At 58.8% G+C, this 20,471-nt stretch overlaps 4 protein-coding genes and 4 non-coding genes across 14 annotated transcripts; 2 read left to right on the top strand and 6 right to left on the bottom strand.

The window, feature by feature from the left end:
• Positions 1–313: 313 nt before the first annotated feature.
• Positions 314–4,358, bottom strand: SURF2 (surfeit 2). The gene is made up of 6 exons (XM_045883458.3): positions 4,214–4,358; positions 3,973–4,127; positions 3,258–3,361; positions 1,205–1,396; positions 844–1,010; positions 314–425 (listed from the first exon to the last, which is right to left on the bottom strand). Exons 1-6 carry the CDS (start codon positions 4,289–4,291, stop codon positions 345–347), a joined length of 777 nt encoding a protein of 258 aa, XP_045739414.1. The 5' UTR covers positions 4,292–4,358; the 3' UTR covers positions 314–344.
• Positions 4,359–4,393: 35 nt separating this feature from the next.
• On the top strand, positions 4,394–8,045 carry LOC123850120 (surfeit locus protein 1). 4 transcript variants are annotated; one of them, XM_045883454.3, is made up of 9 exons: positions 4,397–4,464; positions 4,546–4,597; positions 5,297–5,427; positions 5,508–5,590; positions 6,099–6,290; positions 7,090–7,162; positions 7,243–7,405; positions 7,715–7,796; positions 7,866–8,045. In XM_045883454.3, exons 1-9 carry the CDS (start codon positions 4,414–4,416, stop codon positions 7,933–7,935), a joined length of 897 nt encoding a protein of 298 aa, XP_045739410.1. In that variant the 5' UTR covers positions 4,397–4,413; the 3' UTR covers positions 7,936–8,045. The 4 variants fall into 4 exon arrangements, with proteins under 4 accessions (XP_054365454.1, XP_054365455.1, XP_045739410.1 ...); XM_054509479.2 differs by having other exon boundaries at positions 4,394–4,597; XM_054509480.2 differs by having other exon boundaries at positions 4,395–4,597; positions 7,883–8,045.
• A 241-nt stretch (positions 8,046–8,286) lies between these two features.
• RPL7A (ribosomal protein L7a) lies at positions 8,287–11,632 on the bottom strand. The gene is made up of 8 exons (XM_045883456.2): positions 11,514–11,632; positions 10,827–10,947; positions 10,160–10,309; positions 9,710–9,850; positions 9,430–9,509; positions 8,998–9,128; positions 8,634–8,703; positions 8,287–8,443 (listed from the first exon to the last, which is right to left on the bottom strand). The coding sequence occupies exons 1-8, from the start codon at positions 11,514–11,516 to the stop codon at positions 8,339–8,341; spliced, it is 801 nt and encodes a 266-aa protein (XP_045739412.1). The 5' UTR covers positions 11,517–11,632; the 3' UTR covers positions 8,287–8,338.
• On the bottom strand, positions 8,796–8,863 carry LOC123850332 (small nucleolar RNA SNORD36). Its single transcript, XR_006792296.1, has one exon. It is a non-coding gene; the product is annotated as a small nucleolar RNA SNORD36 (small nucleolar RNA).
• LOC123850331 (small nucleolar RNA SNORD36) lies at positions 9,199–9,271 on the bottom strand. Its single transcript, XR_006792295.1, has one exon. It is a non-coding gene; the product is annotated as a small nucleolar RNA SNORD36 (small nucleolar RNA).
• LOC123850330 (small nucleolar RNA SNORD36) lies at positions 9,590–9,663 on the bottom strand. The gene has a single exon (XR_006792294.1). It is a non-coding gene; the product is annotated as a small nucleolar RNA SNORD36 (small nucleolar RNA).
• Positions 10,390–10,464, bottom strand: LOC123850335 (small nucleolar RNA SNORD24). Its single transcript, XR_006792298.1, has one exon. It is a non-coding gene; the product is annotated as a small nucleolar RNA SNORD24 (small nucleolar RNA).
• Positions 11,614–19,876, top strand: MED22 (mediator complex subunit 22). Of its 4 annotated transcripts, none has more exons than XM_064579144.1 (5): positions 11,614–11,743; positions 12,199–12,352; positions 13,813–13,893; positions 14,642–14,850; positions 17,305–18,043. In XM_064579144.1, exons 2-5 carry the CDS (start codon positions 12,230–12,232, stop codon positions 17,513–17,515), a joined length of 624 nt encoding a protein of 207 aa, XP_064435214.1. In that variant the 5' UTR covers positions 11,614–11,743; positions 12,199–12,229; the 3' UTR covers positions 17,516–18,043. The 4 variants fall into 4 exon arrangements, with proteins under 4 accessions (XP_064435214.1, XP_045739409.1, XP_064435215.1 ...); XM_045883453.3 differs by having other exon boundaries at positions 11,628–11,780; positions 14,690–14,850; XM_064579145.1 differs by lacking the exon at positions 17,305–18,043 and adding an exon at positions 18,832–19,876 and having other exon boundaries at positions 11,629–11,780.
• Positions 19,877–20,471: the final 595 nt, after the last annotated feature.

Genomic DNA, 20,471 nt, shown 5'->3' with positions numbered 1-20,471 from the left:
TGTAGTGTGATCCTCTGGTGTTGTCCAGCTGGGGTGGGGCCTGGCCAGGCCTCTCCTTGGACGCCGAGCAAGCCCGACAAACCCTCTAGGCTTCACTGAGGAGCACTTACAAGCCACATCCAGCCAGAACTCTTCCCTTGGGGTCCCTGCTGCTTCCTGGGGATGGGGACCAACCCCCAGCCCCACCCTTGGGGGCAGCAAACGCGGAGTGGGAGGGAGAAGGCCCTGGGACACCCCAGCAGCCAAGAGGATGCACCGCAGGCGGCTTGAAAAGCACCACAGGGGTCAAGCGTGTGAAGGATTCTCGAAAAGCTTTCAACACGTGCTCTCTCCGCGGCCGTTTATTAACCGGACTGTTTAAAAGAGCTGAAGCTCTTAGCTTTACGATGATGACTTTTGAACTTCTTCGATGAGCTCACCTGCTTCTGGAACATGAACAGAGGGTTCCAGCTCGTGAGGCTTCCCCGCCTGAGAGGAAGGGGTACCCCGCCCACCCGCGGAGATAGGCCGGCTCCCCATGTCCCCAGCCTCACAAGAGGCCTGGACCTCCTTGAGCCCCGGCCCTGCTCAGCTACCCAGGACGACGGAACCTTGGTCACTGCCTCATGGCAACGGGCCGTGTCTGGAAACAAGTCCCCCACGGGCTCCCTGCTGCACTCGGCAGCCCTCAGAACCTGTCCGTGGAGCCTCAAACCGGAAAGGATCCCACCCTCATCAGGGCAGAGCGGCCTTGGCTCCTATTTACTTAACTGTTAGCTTGGTATTTCATTTGCAAAAACAAGGTTCTTTTTAACGTTTTGTAAAGGAGACGGCAAACTACCACCAGAGGAAGCTGCCCCTCACCTTCCCGCGCTTGCGGACCAGCGCCCGGGCCACTTCAGTCTCCTCTCTGGCCCCAGGGCCCTTCTCTGCAGCACGCCTTGGCTTCTTGCCCTCCTCTTCTGTCAAAAAGTCATCGGTGCTGTCCCCAGGCTCAGTCCCTCCCAGGTCCTTTCTGGTAAACAGCTCGGCTGGAAGGAATGGAGGGATGGGCCGGTTCAGGTTAGGCTCGTGGTCTGCTCAGGGCTGAGCGGGGAGCGGCCAGCCAGGGCCCAGGACCTGAGGACCCGCGGTGGGAGGGACAGAGGGATGGGTCTAGAGGGTCCTAGCAGGCAGCCAGGACCTACACCCGTGGTAAGGGGGGTGAGGGGGCACTCCCGCTTACGTGGGTACAGGTCTGTCATACTGTCGTCACTGTCACTCGCGGCTGTGCCATCGTCCTCGCTAGATGCGGGTTCCCAGAAGGCCTCGCTCGGGTGAGGCGGCCGGGCGCCGTCCATCTGGTCCTCTCTCCTCCTCCTCTTGTGCAGGAGGCAGGCAGGCACGTAATCCACGCCCTGCTTCTGACACTTCTCATCTGGGGGACAGGCCAGCACACTGCCTGGTTCTGGGTCTGCCCCGCAGTCCCCCGGTGCAGAGCCAAGCTCCACCAGGGCCCTGTACCCTACTCTGCTGGGTAAAAACTGGACCAGTTCCTACCAGGAGAGGAAGGAGGCCAGCAGGGGTGCCGAAGGTCAGCCCGAAGATGCAGGGGTGTGCTGGGCCTCGAGCACTGAACCCCCAGCCCTAGCCTGGCTCCAGGAAGCCTCAGGCATGCCGGCTGGGCCCCCACACTGGATGGCGGGGCTCAGTGGGAGTCGGGCCCTTGGCCCAGAGCAGAGGCACCGAGATGAGGCCTCCACGCTGGAGCCATACTCCCGTGTACAGAGGACTTGGAGAGGCCAGGCGCTTAGCGTGGCAGATGCAGACTGAGCCCCGACGAGCAGGGTGGCACCGAAAGGCCTGCTTTTGAAACCTGCCCTGTGTGGGCATGGCTCTCCTGTCCAGTGCAGCCCCCTCAGGAGGAGGGAGAAGGGGGACTGGGCCCTGGTCTCTGATGTCATTGCCTGCTTCTGCCCACCTCCAAGGTCCTATCCTCTGCGTCATCTCTGCCACCCACTCCGTGGTCGCACATGGCCTCCTGGCCACTGGACCCTGCACCCGGTGTCCCCTCTCCGCATCCCCAGCCAGGCTCCCTGGCTGCCAGGCTCTGGCTCCTCCTGGTCACTGGTCCTGTGAGCCACACACACCAGCGTTAAGATGACTCTTTTGCTCATGGAGTAACCCAGTTCTCCCTTTGCCGCCCACACCAAGCAGCCCTCAGGCTCTGCACCTGTGTGGGATCCCTATTCTCAACCCTCACTATTGCCCTTAAGTGAAGACGGCCTCATTTCTTCTTGGGGAAACAGCCTTCAGAGTCCTCTTCCTCATCCTGCCTGTGTTTCCCTCCCTCAGCCCCCCTGACTGCCTCATCTGGTCCTCCCCTCACCTTCCCTTCAGGAACATTTGAGAAGAGTCTACCACTCTCGAAACCTCTACCCCCGACACCACTCCACCTGGCTGCTCCCTCCCTCCTGGGGCTCCTTCCATGCTCAGGCCTGACCCTGTCCCTTCTTCCCTGGCTCCGTGGACGCAAATGCCACCTCTGTGTCAGTGGCGTGCATCATCTGAGTGCTGGCCCCTGTTGTCAGTGGCCACCCTCCCTGACACACGCTGGCAGGAACATTTCATTTTCCCACGAAGCCTGTCATCCAGATGCCACTCTCCTAAACCAGGAATTCGGGGGTCCCAGCTGACTTCTTCCCCTCCCTCACTCCCTCACCTACTGATCCTACCCTGTGCACATCTTCCCTGCCAACACCTGGTCACCCCAGCCACGGTCACCTCACCTGACTGCACAGCCACTGAGCGTCCCCTCTTCCACTCCTTCCCGCCCCCCCCTCCCCCGAGCCACAGTGATCCTGACACACACAGTGACGTGCCAGGCCCTGCTTCAGTCCTCTCAATGCCTCCCCACTTCACGTGGTCCTGACCTCCAAGGCCCTCTGTGTTCTTGCCCCCACCTACCCTGCTGACCCCACCTTGCACGGTGGTACAGTGGCCGTCCTTCAGGAGCTCCTGCAGCCAAGTGTTCCTCTGCCTCTGACCTTGCCTGAATCCTTGCCTCTACTCCCCACGTAACTAAAGTCTCAGCCCAGAAATTCGGCCTCCCCGGGGCCTCCTTGCGGCCCTCTCCCTAGCCTGTGGTGACCTCGGAGCCCACTGCACCACCAGCTGCTGCCCAAGGGTGACTGAGACACCACTTGTGCCTTTGAGGGGCACTCATCCTGGAGAAGGCGCAGGCAGGCCCCCAAATACCTGTGAAGTGAGGCAGGCCGTGTCCGCCCGTGGCTACTTACATTCACACAGAGCTCTCTGGTACCGCCGGCCCTGGGTGTGCCTCAGCACGTGCCCTGGGGACTTGTTGATGTGCCGCAGGGTGAGTCTGCAGAACAGCTGGTGTCTAGGGGACAGGGAAACCTCAGTCAGCAGGGACATTCCCGGGGATCGACATCGGGGGCCCTCCGCCGCGGCTGCATCTGACAGCAGAGGTGGACGAGGTGGCCTGGGCAGCAAGTCTTAAAAGCTCCAGAAGCAATTCCACACTGCACCTGGGGTGGAGAAACACTGATCCAGGCGGGCTGTGAGCTCTCGACGTTTGCCTGGGACGCAGGCCTGGCCAGCCTCAGCCCAGGGCTCCCGCACCAGCGAATGCACGCGGGAAACGAGGCCCGGCAAGGCGCTGGATGAACGGGAGCACCCACCCTCGCCCTCTGCCCTTCAGCCGCTGTCGACCACACACGTTCAGCTACACCAAAGCTCTCTTCAAGTACGTGAAACTGACCCCATTCAGAACCTTAGGTGACAAAGCGCAAGCCCTCCAGCTCCCCTCTGAAGCAGACGAGCCCGGGCGACCAACCTTAGCCTTACAAACACCAAACGGGCACCAGGGAGGAGCCTATCCCGCACGAAGCTGGGCTCCGGGGCCTCGAGGAGCGCGCACCCAGCGGGAACGGGTGGGCTCGGACCCGTCCCCACTCGGGACCCTGCCTGCAGTGGCCCCCGCGCACGTACGGGTTCTTGGTGCTGGGCACGATATGCGGCTCGAACTCCGCGTAGTCGAAGGCCGGGGCGGCGCGGACCAGCCGCCGGTATTTCTTGCCGCGGGTGTAGAGCTGGAGCTCGGGCAGCCGGCAGGGCAGCTCGTGGCCGGTGAGGACGCATGTCACCTGCGGGCCGGAGGGCGGGCGAGGGGGTCAGGGGGGCCCGGGGGCCACCGAGCGCCGCCCGCGCCTCCCCCGCCGGCCCCGCGGACCTTGCGGGCGCCGGGCTCCAGCCGCAGACTCGGGTGCTCGCGCAGGAAAGCGCACACGTCGGCCGGCAGCTCGGCCATGGCCCGGCCGCTCGCGGAGCCGGAAGCCCGCGCCGCTCGCGCCGCGTGGGCCGGGCGGGGGCGGGGCTCGGCGGCGCCCCGGAAGCAGATGCCTCCGGGCCCGGAAGCAGTGCCGGCGGGGTATGGCGGCGGTCGTGCGGTGGCTGGGGCTGCGGGCCGCGGGGCCGGCGGCGGTGAGCGCGGCGCGGGGACATGTCGGGTGGGCTGGGGGGCCCCGGCTTGGCCGAGCTCAGCCGCTGCCCCCGTCTCCGCAGGGCCCGCCGCGCGCGGTCAGGAGGGGCGTCCTTGCGGTCCCCCTAAGGCCAGGTGAGGACTCGCTCGCGTGTGCCCTGGGCGCCCGGGAAGAGCGGCCCGCGCTCCCGCCCCCCGCTTGGCACCGAAGTGCTCAGTTCCCGGCACCTGCCCGGGCTGAGGGGGGGCCAGCCCAAGATTGAAAGCCGGGTGTCTGGGACCCACGGCTTGCAGGGGGCGCGTGCGCGTACGGCGGAGGGGAGCGCTGTGCGAGAAGGAGGGGTGCTTTGTGAGCCCGCTCCGGGCCTGCTTTTTCGCCGTCCGCAAGGCCCGGGATGCTCTGATTTCATGAGACTCACACTCCCACAGCTAAAGCGTATTTTTGTGTATTCTGTTCCATCTTCAAATCAATGAGAGTGGGAAACAAGCTGTTGGAAGAGCTCTTTGAGCCAATATCCCGAGTTTATCCCGGTTCTGTCTCTGCGCGGGTGTGGAATACATCGCAGAGTGTGCTTGTGTAAAAGGCATGAGGTGGTTACCCCGGGTGGGCGGTTGGTGGCAGAGCCGGGACTAAGCCCTAGGTCTTGTTTATTCAGTCAGTAAACATCCACTGAGTGTGCCACGAGCCGGCCCTGGTTTAGGAGCTGGGCCGGACACAGGCTGTGGTCTGTTCAGTCTCCGGCAGTAAAGGTGGCGTCTCCTTGAGGAGTTGACTGCTCCACTTCTAATTGTCCAGGGCTTCTGACCCCATGCCTGTGTTGTAAAACCTCCTAGGTTTGGCCTGGAGGCCAAGCAGGTGTGGCAGTTCTGCAGCCGAGGCACCTGCCACAAAAGTGCAGGACGACTCCTTCCAGTGGTTCCTGCTTCTCATTCCTGTGACTGCCTTTGGCCTGGGGACGTGGCAGGTAAAGACAGGCTTCTAGCTCTGGTGGCTCTGAGCTTTTGACCTTGTTGCCATCCTCTCGAGTTCGCACTGTTTCCATAGGTCCAGCGTCGAAAGTGGAAGCTGAAGCTGATAGCAGAGCTGGAGTCTAGAGTTGCGGCTGAGCCCATCCCCCTGCCAGTTGAGTGAGTGTGTGGCTGCCCACCTGGGACTGGTCTCACTTGAGGTCAGCAGCAGGGCCTGGCTTCTGCTTGTAGTCCTGACCCTCAGATGGGAGCCTTCAAAATCAGTTGTCCTATTGGCTTCCTGATCACCCTTGGGAAGCTGCCTGACATGCTTAGAAGAGTATCACTGATGCTGAGTTTTACTTTTCTTTCAGATGTGTTGTACCTGAGGGGTCCCCCCCAGTGCTTATGGGCCCCTATAGCAGTAATTCTTACCTGGTGCATGAGGGCAGAGTGCACCTTCATGTCATGTCTTGACATGAGAGCATTATCTTGAAAAAGTGCCCTAAGTGATTCTACAGCCTCTACTCATTTTGAGGCACTTCGAGGGATAGATAGGGTCAACAAAGCTTTCCGTTCAGGGGAGCAAACATGTGTGCCATATTTGTGATGTGCAGCCCCGGAAGGGTTTGAAGTTCCTGCCAAACCTTGCTTGCCCGCAGCCTCACTTGTCCCCACTCCCATATAGCCCAATGGAACTGAAAAGTCTGGAGTACAGGCCAGTGAAGGTCAGAGGGCACTTTGACCACTCCAAGGAGCTGTATATGATCCCTCGGACCATGGTGGACCCTGCCCGGGAGGCCCAGGAGGCTGGCCGTCTCTCTTCCTCACCCGAGAGTGGTGCCTACGTCATCACCCCCTTCCACTGCACTGACCTGGGGTGAGTAGAACATGCAGCGAAGCACCAACCTTGGGCAAATCCAAGATACCCAGAAAGGTTCAATTCCTTGGAATTTGTACTTCTGATATTGTTAAGCCGTTCATTTCACTTCTTACTGAATGATTCCTGTGCGTGGAGCTTTCCGGAGAGGTGAATGAAATCAACCCTCTGGAGTTGTCTCGTGGCCAACACATTAAATGGTTGTGGTGCGGCATGAGGAGGGGCTAGTGAGAGGAAGTCGAGAGAAAGGAAAGGCACCCCCAGCTCTGCCTGGAGGGGGTGGGGTGGGGTTAGGGAAGGATTCCGAGGGGACTACTTGGGCCACGCCTGGAGTCGGGAGATGGGAAGGGCAATACGGGGAGAGGAAATGACCTGTCCAGCAAGGGGGCATTGCAAAATCAGCTAGAGCAACTTCCCAGCTCTAGGTCTGGGAGGGTCTCCCCGCCACCCCAAGAGGATACTGGAGGCAGGTACACAAGGCAGCTGCTGCAGTTAACTGGGAAAGTTAACTGGGTAGCTGAACTCTGGCCGTGGGTGAGGCACACAGAGGGAAGCAGAGATGGGGGCTGTTACCAGGGACCCTGGAGGTCTGTCCTCAGAGTTGATGGCCCTGCCAATCAAGACCCGGCCAGGAGAAAGGAGGACCTTCCCCGTGGCACACCTGCAGCTGCCTCCCGGTTTTAAACCCTTCCCACGGACAACCAGTGATAATCTTTATTCCAAAACCCTTCCCCACCTCAAAGAGCATACTTCTGTTACTCCCTTCCGCACCTGAAAGAGCATCCTCCTTTTACTCCAGAATCACCATCCTGGTAAATAGAGGGTTTGTCCCCAGGAAGAAGGTGAATCCTGATACACGGCAGAAAGGCCAGGTAAGGGGTGTGAACCCTCCCTTGTGAGCAGGGCTCTCTAGAAACCAGGCCCTGAAGAGCAATCTCGTTTTCCTTTCTAGATCAAGGGAGAAGTAGACCTAGTTGGGATGGTGAGGCTGACAGAAACTAGGAAGCCCTTTGTCCCAGAGAACAATCCCGAAAGGAACCACTGGCATTACCGGGACCTGGAGGCCATGGCCAGGCTCACGGGCGCAGATCCCATCTTCATTGATGCGGACTTCCGTACGTTGTGACCAGCCCACCCCAGAAGAGCACGTAGCTTTTGCAAACACCTGGTTCTACCTTCCTCTCAGCCCTGACGTTTTTAGTACTTGCTACTGCTTCTATTTTAGCATGTGTGGGAGGAGTGTGGATGTCTGCCAAGTACTAAGGGAAGGAGGCAACATGGGGCTGATTACAGGTTAAAAAAAAAAAAGGCCTCACTGAATTTTGGCCATGCAAGAGCTCTGGAAGGCCCCAAGGAAACAGCTGGCCAAAGTGCTGTAGGGAGACACACAGTGATTGTGGACACTGAGCCCACTGTCTCTGCAGAGAGCACAGTCCCCGGGGGACCCATTGGAGGGCAAACCCGAGTCACTCTGAGGAATGAGCACATGCAGTACATCATTACCTGGTAAGTCCCAGTCTCTAGCTGCTCCCAAGTCTTCCCCTTCCAAACACTGACTGTTCTCTTCAACCCAAGGTATGGACTCTGTGCAGCTACATCCTACCTGTGGTTTAAGAAATTCCTACGTCGGAGTCCTGGTGTGTGAGATTAACTAATGAGCGGAAGGACCACAATAAATCAGGAGTCACGGATTTCCAAGCTTTGTTTTTATATAGGATCAGGTACTATTGGTATGAATAAATCTTACACACCTGTTGTCGTCTGCCTGCCATTCTGCCTGTGCTAGTTAACAGTCTTGATCATAAAATCCAAGCTTTGTCAGCATGTTCAAGTATGACGTGCGACTGAGTGGTTGAGGCTGCTTGTTCAGAACAGGTCAACCCACACCTTCTGCCCTGTGCCCAGCACAGACCCTGGGTTTGAAAAACACTTTGTCGCCATCCCAAACTGACAGGAGATCAATTATATTCAACCCCAAACGCCAACTGACACTGGCTGAAAGACAATATTTTATTACTTTTATGTACAGAAAATTCAGCAGCATCCACTCAGCCCAGTTTGGTGGCCAGTTCTTTAGCCTTTGCCTTTTCCAGCTTGGCAATGCGAGCCACAGACTTCGGACCCAGGACGTTGCCTCCCCAGTGGCGGCGGATCTGCAACGACAGAGAGGGGTCAGTGTGGCCTCCTCCAAGGCTCTCAAAACTAGGTCAGCCCATGTGCTCTTCTACTTGGCTGCTCCAAGTCCTTCGTCAAGTAGGACTGCTCAGGAGGAACCAGGCCAGCCAGTCCCCTGATGAAAGGTTCAATGTACCGGACAGTGTTGTGTGTCAAGCTACGGCTTACCTCATCGTATCTGTCATTGTAATTGGTCCTGATGGCTTCCACCAGCTTTGCCAGAGCTCCTTTGTCTTCCCTAAAAAGGCAGGGGGAAAATGGGGGTCATTAGCTTCTCGGTTACCTTTCCAGAAAGCAGGGACGGGCTCACTGTTAGCCCCAACCAAGCCCTTTGCCTCAGATACAATATGACCACATGGCTTATTCAGGTGAAGAAATTCGTTAACCATCATTGGCAAAGATTCAGATAAACGTATTCCTTTAAGGTATGGCGTTTGGTCTTTAAGGAAAATCCTGAGGGATTAAGAACTGGGGGAGGGGGTGGCTCACCCCTACTGACTGCTGGGCGTTGGGGGCCACCTTGCATACTTACGAGTTGACCTGTGTGAAGGCGACGCTGGTGCAGGTCTTCCTGTGCACCAGACGCCCCAGCCTGGCCTTCCCCTTGATAATGCAGTAGGGAACCCCCATCTTACGACACAGGGCAGGCAGGAAAACCACCAGCTGGAATACATCATTAGCTCTAGAGTGTATTTCGACCAAAAGCAGGAATGTAAAAGCTAACTCAGTAGCAATTGCTCAGGATTAAAAAGCTCATGTACTCCCACTTCAAGGTTTAATTCAGTAAGAAATCCCCATCATCACAACGGCTATCAACTGGATCACCTGTCAGTACCGTCCTCAACGAAAAGCTATCTCCCCGCTTTGGCCTAACACGCCATACTCAACATCTAGCTTTAACTGTCCCGGCACGGACGTTAAGACCCAATTTAACAATCAATGCTTAAAAACGAGGAAGACGTACCTCAATGGGATCCACATCATGTGCAATCACTACCAGCTGAGCCTTCTTGTTTTCCACCAAGGTGGTGACAGTGTTAACCCCTAGGACACACAACCAATTTGTGTGAGCAGTCCGCAGGGGCTGCTTGGTTCACAAAAGCAGCTCTCCTCGGGGCCCAGCTGTGACTCAGGGTTAAAAAGCTCGATTTTACTCTTCACAGTGATTCCAGGTGAAGAAATTCATGCATCATTGCCAACAGCCTGTCCCACCACTTGCCCTCTGTGAGGAGGGGCCCACTCACCAGCTCGAAGGACAGGTGGCCTCTTAGTGGGGACATCCCCTTTGCCCGCAGCTTTCTTCTCGGCCCGGGCCAACAATCTCTGCTTCTTCTCCTGCTTTGTCTCTGGTCTGTACTTGTGGGCCAGCTTAAGCAGTTGAGTAGCTGCAAGAATCATTGTCAGTTTAGGCTTGTTTTAAGCTCTGGTCTGTGCCACTCGACGCAATGCTAGCTCACTGCCCTGAAAGTAGTCCAAGACATCCCCCAACACGTACGTGACCTCTTCGGCCAAGCCACCTTCACGTTCTGGAAATTAGACATGATGTCCTCAATTTTAATAATTCAATTTATTCGAAAACCCCCACCGCCCCCAGAAAACACTGCAAATGTAGTACCATCAGAGTAAAGACGGTAACGTCGTCCTGGCCCAAGAAATCCCTTCTCGGATGCTGGTTTTGTGCCTTGGAACCTCACCTGTCTGGCGGTCCAGGGCCTGGGTGAACTGGTTAATCGCGGGAGGTACTTTTAGACGTTTATAGAGAATAGCCCTTTGCCGCTGCAACCGGATGTAGCGGGGCCATTTGACAAAGCGGGTGAGGTCCCTTTTGGGCTGGATGTCCTGTCCTGAGAAGTTAAGGGCAACACCGTGAGTGAGGCTCAAACCCCCATGGAGTCCGAGTTTGGTGCCATTCGGAGGGTGCAGGTGCATCAGCGATCTTGGTGGTTTCGAGCGTCATCACCATCTCTCAGATAGCAAATATTCTTTCACATCATCTGCACACAAACACCTGGGATCGCAGGGAGACCCCGATACCTGCCCCTCATCCGGGAGCAGCCAAGCTGTCCGTCAGCACAGTGGGCCAAGGGCCTCTGCTCTGAGCGTGGCTCCCAGGGCCAGGCTGAGTACCAGTATCTGAGCAGAAGCAGAGTGGCGCTCAGGTGGCCACACCCCGCGCACGCACCCCCCCCCCCCACAAGCCCAGGGAGTAGCAGAAAATGGAAAATGGGACTCCCATCCGCGCAGCTCCGACTCCAGACCCACCAGAAGCTGCTAGTAAGCACAGGACACGATCCTCTGCTCGGTAGCCAGCGCTGCTCTCTGGGAGTAACACCACGTTCTCGCGTCCCCCACCTTACCCACCGATGCCAAAATTCTTGGGCCTCTTCTCGAACAGGGGGTTGACCACCTTCTTGGCCTCCTGCTTCTTCACGACAGCAGGGGCCGGGGCCACCTTCTTCCCCTTCGCCTTCTTCCCTTTCGGCTGCGCGAGAAGGAACCCGGTTAGACCAGGTCCTCCCGTCCCCGAGAGGCCGGGCTGGCTGCCGACGTCCGGGTGGCCCAGCAGCGAGCCCGGCGGCCGCCCACGTCTACGTCAGTGAGCCTGGCGCCCAGGCACCAAACACCCCCCACACCCTCTGCACGAGCCCCGGCAGCCACGCGGCCACGTTCGTCCGCGACGCCGCGCAAGGGCCGAGCCGGAGCGGCCCCGGCCCGGAACTGCGCGCCCCTCAAGGGCCCGGCGTACAGCTGGCGCTGAACCCCTCGCCCGAGGCCCCTGGGGCAGCCCCCACGGCGCGGCAGACCCTCGGCCCGGCGTTCCGAGCCCCGCATTGCGGCGCCGCGCTCCCCCGGCCCGGGCCCCCTCCCCGCACTGCCGGACGCAGCCTCCAGTATCACACCCGGCCTGATGCCTCCCTGCCAGGCCCCGCGGGGCTCCCCCCTAGCGCCGGGCGGTGGAGGGATCCCCGCACGGCCACGCCCCGAAGAGGATGGCAGCGGATAGAAGCCGGACCCAGCGCCAACACGACGAGCCGCAGGACCACTCACCATCTTGGGTCGCCGGAGGAGAGAGAAAGAAAAGGGAATTGTGGGTAATATGTAGGCGACACCGGAGATCGCGAGACCTGGCGCCTGCGCGGGATTTCGGATTTAAAGGGACAGGACCGCTCTTGCCCGCCTCCGATCTGGGGCCAGGACTTCCGGGGAGGGGCGTGCGCCTGTCTGCACCCCTCCCCACCCCTGTACCCAGCCGGGTCGCCCCGGGCTCTGCGGACCAGGTGGGGGCGTCGGGGCGCGGTCGCCGTCTTTTCTCAGGTGTGACCCCCCACTCCCCTGCTACGAAGTGACTCCCAGGCCGCGAGTTCGGTGGTCGGCGGCGCGCAGGCCCCGCGCCAGTCTGCCGGAGCGCGCGGGCGCGCGGGGAGGGAGGGTGGTCCCGGCCGAGGCCCCCCGGAGCGAGCAGGCTGTGGGCGCGGCGGCCCTCCGGGGGCCCGGCCTGGAGCGGAGGGCGCGGCGGGGGAGAATCGGAGGGACGCCTCGGCGGAGGGGCGGAGGGGCGGGGGCGGGCGGACGCGCGCTGGCCGGAGCCGAGAGCCCGCGGTGCGCTCGTGTGCTGGCGGTGGCACGAGTCTCTGGCGGAGGGGCCTCTCCCGAGATCGCGGTTCTGCTGAGCTGGGGCATGGAGGGTGGGCGGCTGGGGGCGGCTCTGCTCACGCCGGACTCTGGCTCCCAGGTGCCGCCTCCGAGCTGCCTGAGGCCCCGCCATGGCCCAGCAGAGAGCGCTGCCGCAGAGCAAGGAGACGCTGCTGCAGTCTTACAACAAGCGGCTCAAGGACGACGTCAAGTCCATCATGGACAACTTCACCGAGATCATCAAGACCGCCAAGGTGGGGGCGGGCAGGCCGGCTCCTGCCCCTCCGAGACCAAGGGAAGGGGAGGGGTCTAGCCAGTGGTGAGCTGAGTGGCCGGCCTGCTGCGGTCAGGTGTCACACGGCTGGGGAGGATCCAGCAGTGAACGCACAGGCCAGGCCTTTGTCCGCATGGGGAAAATATTGGGGAGGGCAGCAGGGGGGTCCGGAGTAGCAAACAGGTCAACCGATAAATAAACCAGCTAGTTACAGGCCCTGGTGAGATGGCCTGGCTTCCGCGTCCAGCGCCCCTTAACCAGCAGCGTGGGTCTGGATGAAGACCAGACTTCTCCGTGCCTCTGCTGCCCCTGCATCCTAAGGCCCTTCTGGTGATTGGGTGAATTTGTCTGTGTACAGTGGTTGCCGTGGGGCGTGACTCCAGCCCAGACGTGGTCGCTCTTGCCCCCCAATGCAGTCAGGGAGCAAGGCGGGGGCAGGTCCCTCCAGGTGGTCGGAACCGGCTGTCTGGATCCGGTTGGCAAGCCTGCTGGGCTGCAGTGCAGTAAGTTGGGGTGGATCTTGAGACTGCTGTAGACCTCGGAAGGCTTGGTAGGGCCACGATTAAGAAAGCTAAGGTGTATTTAGCGTGCGTTCACCGTGTGTCACGCCGTGTCACGAGAGCTGTCGTGTCTTACTGTATTTAACCTTCACACGAGCTCTGTGGGACAGGTAGTGTTGTCTTCTTCATTTTCAGAGGAGGAGACTAATTTGCCAAGGTCATTCTGCTAATAGCCGGCAGAGCCAGGATTTGAACCCAGGAATCCAGCTCCTTACTTTAGGGTGCCCTGCCCCCAGCCCAGGGCTGGCAAGGCCCCCTGTGGAAGCCCTGTCCCATGGATGGGCGGGAGCTCTGAGTAGCTTGCACTTTGGACAGGCCAGGCCAGGCAGCACTCCTGCTTCTCCGTGCGCTGTCGGACACACCTTGGATGCACTCTCTGAGCTGTCCCTGCCTCAGCTTTGCCCACCTGTAAACCTAGGATGGGGGTCCAGGCTCTGGTGAGAATTCCACAAGATAATGGTGGTTAAGCCCTTAACATGGCACCTGGCAGCCTGGAAGAGCTAGTAAATAGTTGCTCAAAAGAAATACATCATGCCTTTATGCATTCAGCAGCTCAGTTTACTGAGCATCTGAGCTCACGACCCCATATTATACCAAACAGGGCTCCACACCCCAAAGAACACTTGACCTAGACCTCCCTGCAGGCGGCACAGCAGTCAGGGTCCACAGGCATCCGTTTTCCCGGTGAAAGTGCCCGTGAGCTCCTTAGGACAGGAGGGGGTGAGGCTGAATGCCGGCCACGGTCTGGTCCGTGGTGCGTGGCGGAGGAGGTAAAGTGGACGGCAGGCAGGAGGCAGCGGCGGCGGGTGTCCTGCAGCCGGCTAGTTACCTGTGGGCTGGGGCACCTGCCAGTTCTGGGGCTTTTTTGTCTGCCCTCCAGATCGAAGACGAGACACAAGTGTCGAGGGCCACTCAGGGCGAGCAGGACAACTACGAGATGCACGTTCGAGCTGCCAACATTGTGAGTCACTCGGTGGAGGGCAGGGCCCAGGGCTGCAGGAGCCCTGTGGTCCCACCTTTGAGGGGGGGTGGGGGGGGCAAGTGGGCAAACCACTTCTCAGGAGACTCCCCTCGAGAGGAGGGCTGTCTGGCACCTGCGCAAGGGGCGGCAGATGGTCGGCCACATCCATCAAGGAGAGTGCTGTGTGATGGTTAGAAAGGGGTTGACCCTTCCTTGCTGACGAGACCGCTCCCAGAGATTCGTTATGAGAGCGAAAGCAAATTGCCGAACAAACCAAGATGTGCGTTTTCATCGCTTTTGATGTCCCAGAACAAGCACATCAGCCAAATGTTCCCATGGATGTGTGCCCACGGGTGCGAACACATAGGAAAAGCCCCAGAGGAATCCTGCCCAACTGGCCTGCTTGCTGCTCCCAAGGAGGTGCACGGGCAGGCGTTACATGGGACAGTAGTGTTATCTGTGGGGCTTGAGGCTTTGCGAAGCATAATCTGTGTAAGGGAGGGTCCGTACCCCTGCAGCGGCAGCCAGTGGGGGGGTGGGAAGGCTGGGAAGCTGGCGGCACCTGCCTTGGAAGCACGTCCATGGGTGGGGGCCACGGACCCTGTCCTCCCGTGGGTCCCTTTCGGTTCTCTCACTGCACGACGACCCTGTGAAGGTCAGTGCTGTGGTCCCACCTGACAGACAAGGAAATGGAGGCGGGGCCGCGGCGGCTTCCTCAGCACGCCTGCCCTGGTTCTGATGGCCTCAGGTCCGAGCTGGTGAGTCCCTGATGAAACTGGTGTCTGACCTCAAGCAGTTCCTCATCCTCAATGACTTCCCGTCGGTGAACGAGGCCATCGACCAGCGCAACCAGCAGCTGCGAGCCCTGCAGGAGGAGTGTGACCGGAAGCTCATTGCCCTGCGGGACGAGATCTCCATCGACCTGTACGAGCTGGAGGAGGAATATTACTCGTCCAGGTACCGATAGGGCTGGACCCTGCGCAGAGCACAGCTGGGGGCCCGGGCCCGGCCTGCGGCCCCGAAGGCCCTGTTTTTGCAGATCCTTCCTGGTCTTGGCAGCACAGACACGTGCCTGGGTTTCAGAGCAGAGCTCACGGTCAGAGCGATTGATGGACAATTTACGCCGCCTGCCAGGCCCTGGGCAGCAGGATGAAAGTCACAGAACTTCAGGGTTTGGGTGGGCCAAGCCCCAGAGCGGAGGGCAGAGCCAGCATTCCTGCTGGGGCTGTCCATTGCCTCATTCTGGGCCTGCGTGCTTCTCTTAGTTTTTTAGTCAATATTTAAACGTTCCAGCCAGGCCTGGGCTAGCTTCTCTTGGCAGCCCAGGCTCATGCCCTGAATGTGCAGGATGCCAGTGCTTGCCTAGAGATGCCGTTCCATGTGGGTATCCCCGAATCTTCAGCGTGTGTGTCAGGGTCCATGGTGGTGTGGGGGTGGGAAGGAGGAAGAAACCCGAGCAGAGGATGGCCTTGAGAGCTGGGCCTGGGGTACCCAGACCACTGAGTTCCTGTTCAGCTCAGCCTGGTTCACAGACCAGAGCCTGCCTACATGTTAGGCCCATGCTGGGCCCCAGGGATACGGCAGTGGGCAAGACCTGTCACCCCAGCCCACGTGCACCACTTGGAATCCTGAAACCTGTGTCGTTTGAGCCCAAGGGGTCCTGAAAAATCAGAGTCCAGGTGTAATATACACGGGGGAACTGAAGCGGGAGACAGGAAGGCCTTATATCTCTGTCCCCATTAGCTCAGAAAGTCAAGTTTCTGTTCAAACGGAGTGGTGCCCCCCCATGCCATTGCCCAGACAAACGTGTCCTTCCTGTGGTGGCTTTTTCAGATGCTCCTTTCTGCCCTGTGGAGGCCGTGCTGAGCCACAGATGCCCAGAGCCAGCATGGTCTGTGGTCTGGGCCTTGGTTTCCCTGCCCTGTACTCAATGCCAGCCCTCACTGTCCCTGGCCATCTTGGCCTCTACGGGAAGGGACAGTGCCACTGTCCAGCCGGAGTGGTTCTAGACTTTCCCAGAGGGTTCTGGGGCCACCTCTGGTCGCTGATACCCATCGGCTCAGCAGACATGGCGGCAAGCACCTCGTACACACCAGGCCTTCAGAGAGGGTCTGGAGGGGGTCCCTGGGGTGGGGGTGCTGTCTGTGTCTCAGACCATGCCAGGGACATGGTTCACAGCCCCGCGGATTTTTGCAGAATCCCTTCACGTCCCTATGTTTGTTTCCTGCTGCCCCCAAGGACCGGGCTTGTGGACTGAGTGGTTACAGGACAACAATTTAGCCCTGCCTCTCGAGGTTGAGGGCCGGGTTAGGGGTGGTGGTGAGGGACCCACCCAAAGTCACTTTGACAAGACTGCAGGGAACCCAGGGGCCTGAGTGCCAGGCTTCCCGCGTCCTGCCGTGCCAGTCTCTGGTTCACCCACGGGGGGTCCTTGCTGTCCCTGGTGCCTTGAGAGGCTGAGTTCCTCCCTCGTGTGCAAATACCTGTGTAAGGCCAGGGCTCAGTTGAGTCACGGCTGCCAGGCTTTGTGCCCCTCCCCCAAAGCCCCCAACACAGGTTGCCATGCCCCGCATGCCGGTGTCCACACTCGCCCGCTCTCTGCTCGTGACTCGCTCTTTCTCTACCTCTTGCCCTCTGCTCTCCTTGGGATGCCGCTCTGTGCCCAAACCACTGAAGGCAGAAGAAGCAAGGGGGGGAGGGAGGTTGGGGTCAGATAGTTGTGGGACCTCTGAGCTCTAGTCACCCCTGGACAGCCCTAGTGAGTCATACTCCTCACCTGCATCCTCACCCCGGTCTTCCCGTGCCTCGGCAGGCCAACACTGCTGACTTGTGTTAGAGGCAGGGAGACTTGAGTTCAGGGGGCCTGCGGGCCTGTCGGCCACACAGCTGGTAGAGTGGTGCAGCACAGAACACCAGGGCTCCTGGTTCTGTCCCCGATTCAGGCAGAGTCCCTGCGGGGCAGAGAACCCAAAAACAAGACAGGGTCTCTGCTATTGGGGTCCTCGCAAAGTGTAGTGACTGTTGAGAGACCATAGCGAGCTCTGGAGCCAGGATAGGAGGCGGTGGCATGGGCTGGCTCAGCCTTGTGGCTGTCAGTTGGGAGATACACTTGGTCAGTCAGAGGGACCTGCCAAGGTCACACAGCCTGCTGGTGGCTGGTCCTGAAGGGCACCTCCTGTAGGATGCTGTATTGGACCCTGAAGCAAGGGCAGCCCCACACGCCGCCCCCCCTTAGCCAGGCCTGCGTGGAGAGGGGTCAGCACAGAGAAGAAGAGGGGAAAGGCAGGTTTGGGGTGTGGTCTGTTTTCTTAACTCTGCTTCTATCTTGCTTCCCCGTCCCCGCGCCCCGCCCCGGCTTCCGTCCGTCTCTGCCTGCTCCTGTCTCTCCCTGGGTTTCTGGTGGTGGAAAAGCTCAAGTCTTTGCGAAGCTAATGACCTGCCTCTGTGCGAAGCGTACTGGAGGCTGGACCTCGACACAGACTCTGCTGATGGCCTCTCGGCCCTTGTGCTGGCGTCCCCGGAGCCCAGCGCTGGCCCCCTGCAGGCTGCGGCCCCGGCCCCGGCTCCACGGAGCACGCCTGAGCCTCCCAGGGCTCCCCTCCCCACACCCTTAGGTTCTTAGGAAGTCTGGTGTCCCTTCCGGGCTCGCCACAGCTTTGCTCCTCTCAGCCTTGCTTCCCCTTGAGAACTTTAGCCCAGGGACAGCTGCCCCCCCACCCCCTGCCAGGAGTGTTGGGGAGAAGTAGCTCCCCCAGCCGTTTCCAAGGTGGCCCATCTCCCTCTGAGTGGTCACCTCTGTTCACAACCCTCCTGGCCTCCTGGGCAGAAGGTTCCTGGACAGTCTTGTTGAGGCCCCGGTAGTGGGGCAGGAAGATGTCCTGCTATTTAAAAGCTGCAGGATGGTGCTCAGAGTGGACAATATTAGCCAAGTCCAGACTCCCCCTCTCAGGCCAGGCCCTCTGTGCAGAGCTACACCTACTGCCTTGTCCTAAGGGTCCCTGCACTAGTGACTGTCCCCACAGGGCTGTGGCAGGGAGAGAGATGCTGCCTGCTCTCGCCGAAGCCAGGACTGGAACCTTCCTAATTCTGCCATTTATGTTCTGGTAGTTTTGTAATAAGACAGTTGAATAAAGACAGCACTGCCCTTTTGCATTGGTTGGCTCTTTCTTGCTAATCTTGGCCCACTCTGGGACCACCCTTGGTTTCCCAGCGGCTGTTGGGAGAGCAGCTCCTAGGCTCTGCCTGGACAGCCTTGGGCTTGGGCAGGGACTTGGTCAGTTTGGGGCTGTGGCTGCATTGCCATTGCCTAGAACTGCCTGGGATCTAGAAAGTCCTTAATATTTGGTGATAGAATGAAAAACTGTTGCCATTGCTGCATGTTCTAAGGTCCGGGTGCCTGCACTTCTGGTCCCTCTTGTCCTCACCGCACCTGGAATCTGTGCTGTAGTTGCCTGCACTACTGGGAGGAGTGGCCGCAGGCTTGGAAGGGGCTGAAGTGGTGTGTCCGCGGTCACTGAGCTGGGAAATGAAGCCGCAGAAGTCAGGACTCAACCCACAGGGAATGCTGGGCCTGATGCCTCAGCACCAGGCTCACAAGGGTGGTGGGGAGGGGGGTGTCACACCAGGAGAACTGGGACTTCAACCCCATGCCCTGTCACCAGCATGCCTTATCTCCTCATGAGGGAGACATCGGTCGGTATGTGGGGGAGGTGACAGCCCACAATCCAGTCTCAAGGACAGGGAGGGACACATGCTGAATTATGCTGGGTCCCAGAGACCACCACCCCCACACCCCCATAGCCAAGCAGAGGCACCACAGAAGTGGGAGCATGGGGCCCAGTCCTGGGTCTGGTCCTGGTTTCCTGGCGTGGTCTGGGGAAGTTGTTTTCCCATTGAGAAACTAGGTGATGAGCTCTTCCCGAAACACCTTAATTGCAGGAATAACTTGTACTTAACACTAACGACGGAAAAAGGGATTAAAACCAATGGAAGCCCATGTGGGGAAAATCCTGGAGTCGACCAAACCCGATGGTGGGGTTTCGAGTGTCTTCAATTTCCAAACACCCAAGCAGCAAGATCTCTGCACCATCGGTGTTATGCTCTCCTGGGCTGGGCCACTGCTCCCGTTGGAAAATGAAGTTGTTCCTCCTAAAGCGAGGCAGCTCTCCGCCACCTCTTCCTCTCCAGCCCATGCCCCGGCAGCACAACGAACTCACGGGAGAAACGGGCTGTTGGCAGCTCTCCTCTGAGCCAGCTTCCTGCAGGTTTTGTCTCCATGACCCCAGCCGAGCTACATGTATTAGGGTCCCCAGTGGCCTCCACGTCGCTAAACCCTGGGTGGTCCTCAGTCATACCACCTTTGTATCGCAAGTGTTTTACCGTTCAAACCCCTGATGAAGGCATAAAGGTCACATAAAGAACACCCACACAGACTTGTCTCTGGATTCACCTTTTGCACCTTTACTTGCGCTCTCATTTATAAAAACTACCTGATTTAATAGCTGCTGGCCTTCTCGTGACACCTCATGTCTAAACACCTGCCAGCTTGCCTCTCTAAGAAAACCCAACACTCTCCACGGCTCAAGGCCAGCATCAGGCCCAAAGTGAACAATCATTCCGTAATAGCATCTAGGATCATGACACATTCTACTTTCCCCGGTTGTTCTCCAAATATCTTGTTATACTTATTTTTATTTTGCACTGCATTTACTTACTATTTCTTCTAGTCTTTTGAAATCTACAACAGGATCAGGGTGGTGGTCTGGAGTGGGTGACGTACAGTTCTCGTTATACTATTTATTTATTTAAAAAGATGTATCCAGGGCGCCTGGGTGGCTCAGTTGGTTAATCGACTGCCTTCGGCTCGGGTCATGATCTTGGAGTCCCGGGATCGAGTCCCGCATGGGGCTCCCTGCTCGGCGGGGAGTCTGCATCTCCCTCTGACCCTCCCCCCTCTCATGCTCTCTATCTCATTCTCTCTCTCAAATAAATAAAATCTTAAAAAAAAAAAAGAAAGATGTATCCATTTTAGAGGGTATGAGCGGGGGAGGGGCAGAGAGGCAGGGTTGGGGGAAGGCGACACTGACAGACGCCCAACGGACTGTGCTCCCCCCTGGGGATACTTTTAGGGGACAGCCAACAGGATTTGCTCAAGGACTGGGTGCGGGGAATGAGAGGAGGCGTGGCATCAAGATCTGAGCCTCGAAGCATGGAGTGGCCTTAACTGAGACAGAAGGCAGGCAGCTGGGGGAGGCAGGGTTCTGCACATACTCATGGAGATGTGTCTCAGACGTCCAGAGGTGGGCCTGGAGTTCAGGGGAGTCGTCAGCACCAAGTCAGGAGCCCTGAGGGGGGTCACTGTGCAGTAAGAGCTGACAGAAAAGGGAAGTGAGGCCCAGAGAGGAGAGAGCAGGTAGGTAGGAGGAAGGCCCGTCATCTGGGGTTCCCAAAATCCTGTGAGGACAGGATTTCAGGGAGGAGGTAGGATGAGCTCGTTCAACCCTCCAGACAACTCTCACAGAAAAGGTAACTTAAAATTAAGGCCCATGAATCTAGATTTGCACTCGGAACTCCACTTT

The sequence above is a fragment of the Mirounga angustirostris genome, unplaced genomic scaffold (genome assembly GCF_029215605.1).
Source record: "Mirounga angustirostris isolate CCGP_5_RB_7025 unplaced genomic scaffold, mMirAng1.0.hap1 SCAF_15, whole genome shotgun sequence".
Lineage (NCBI taxonomy): Eukaryota > Metazoa > Chordata > Mammalia > Carnivora > Phocidae > Mirounga > Mirounga angustirostris.
This window is presented reverse-complemented; position numbering and strand designations above follow the sequence as displayed.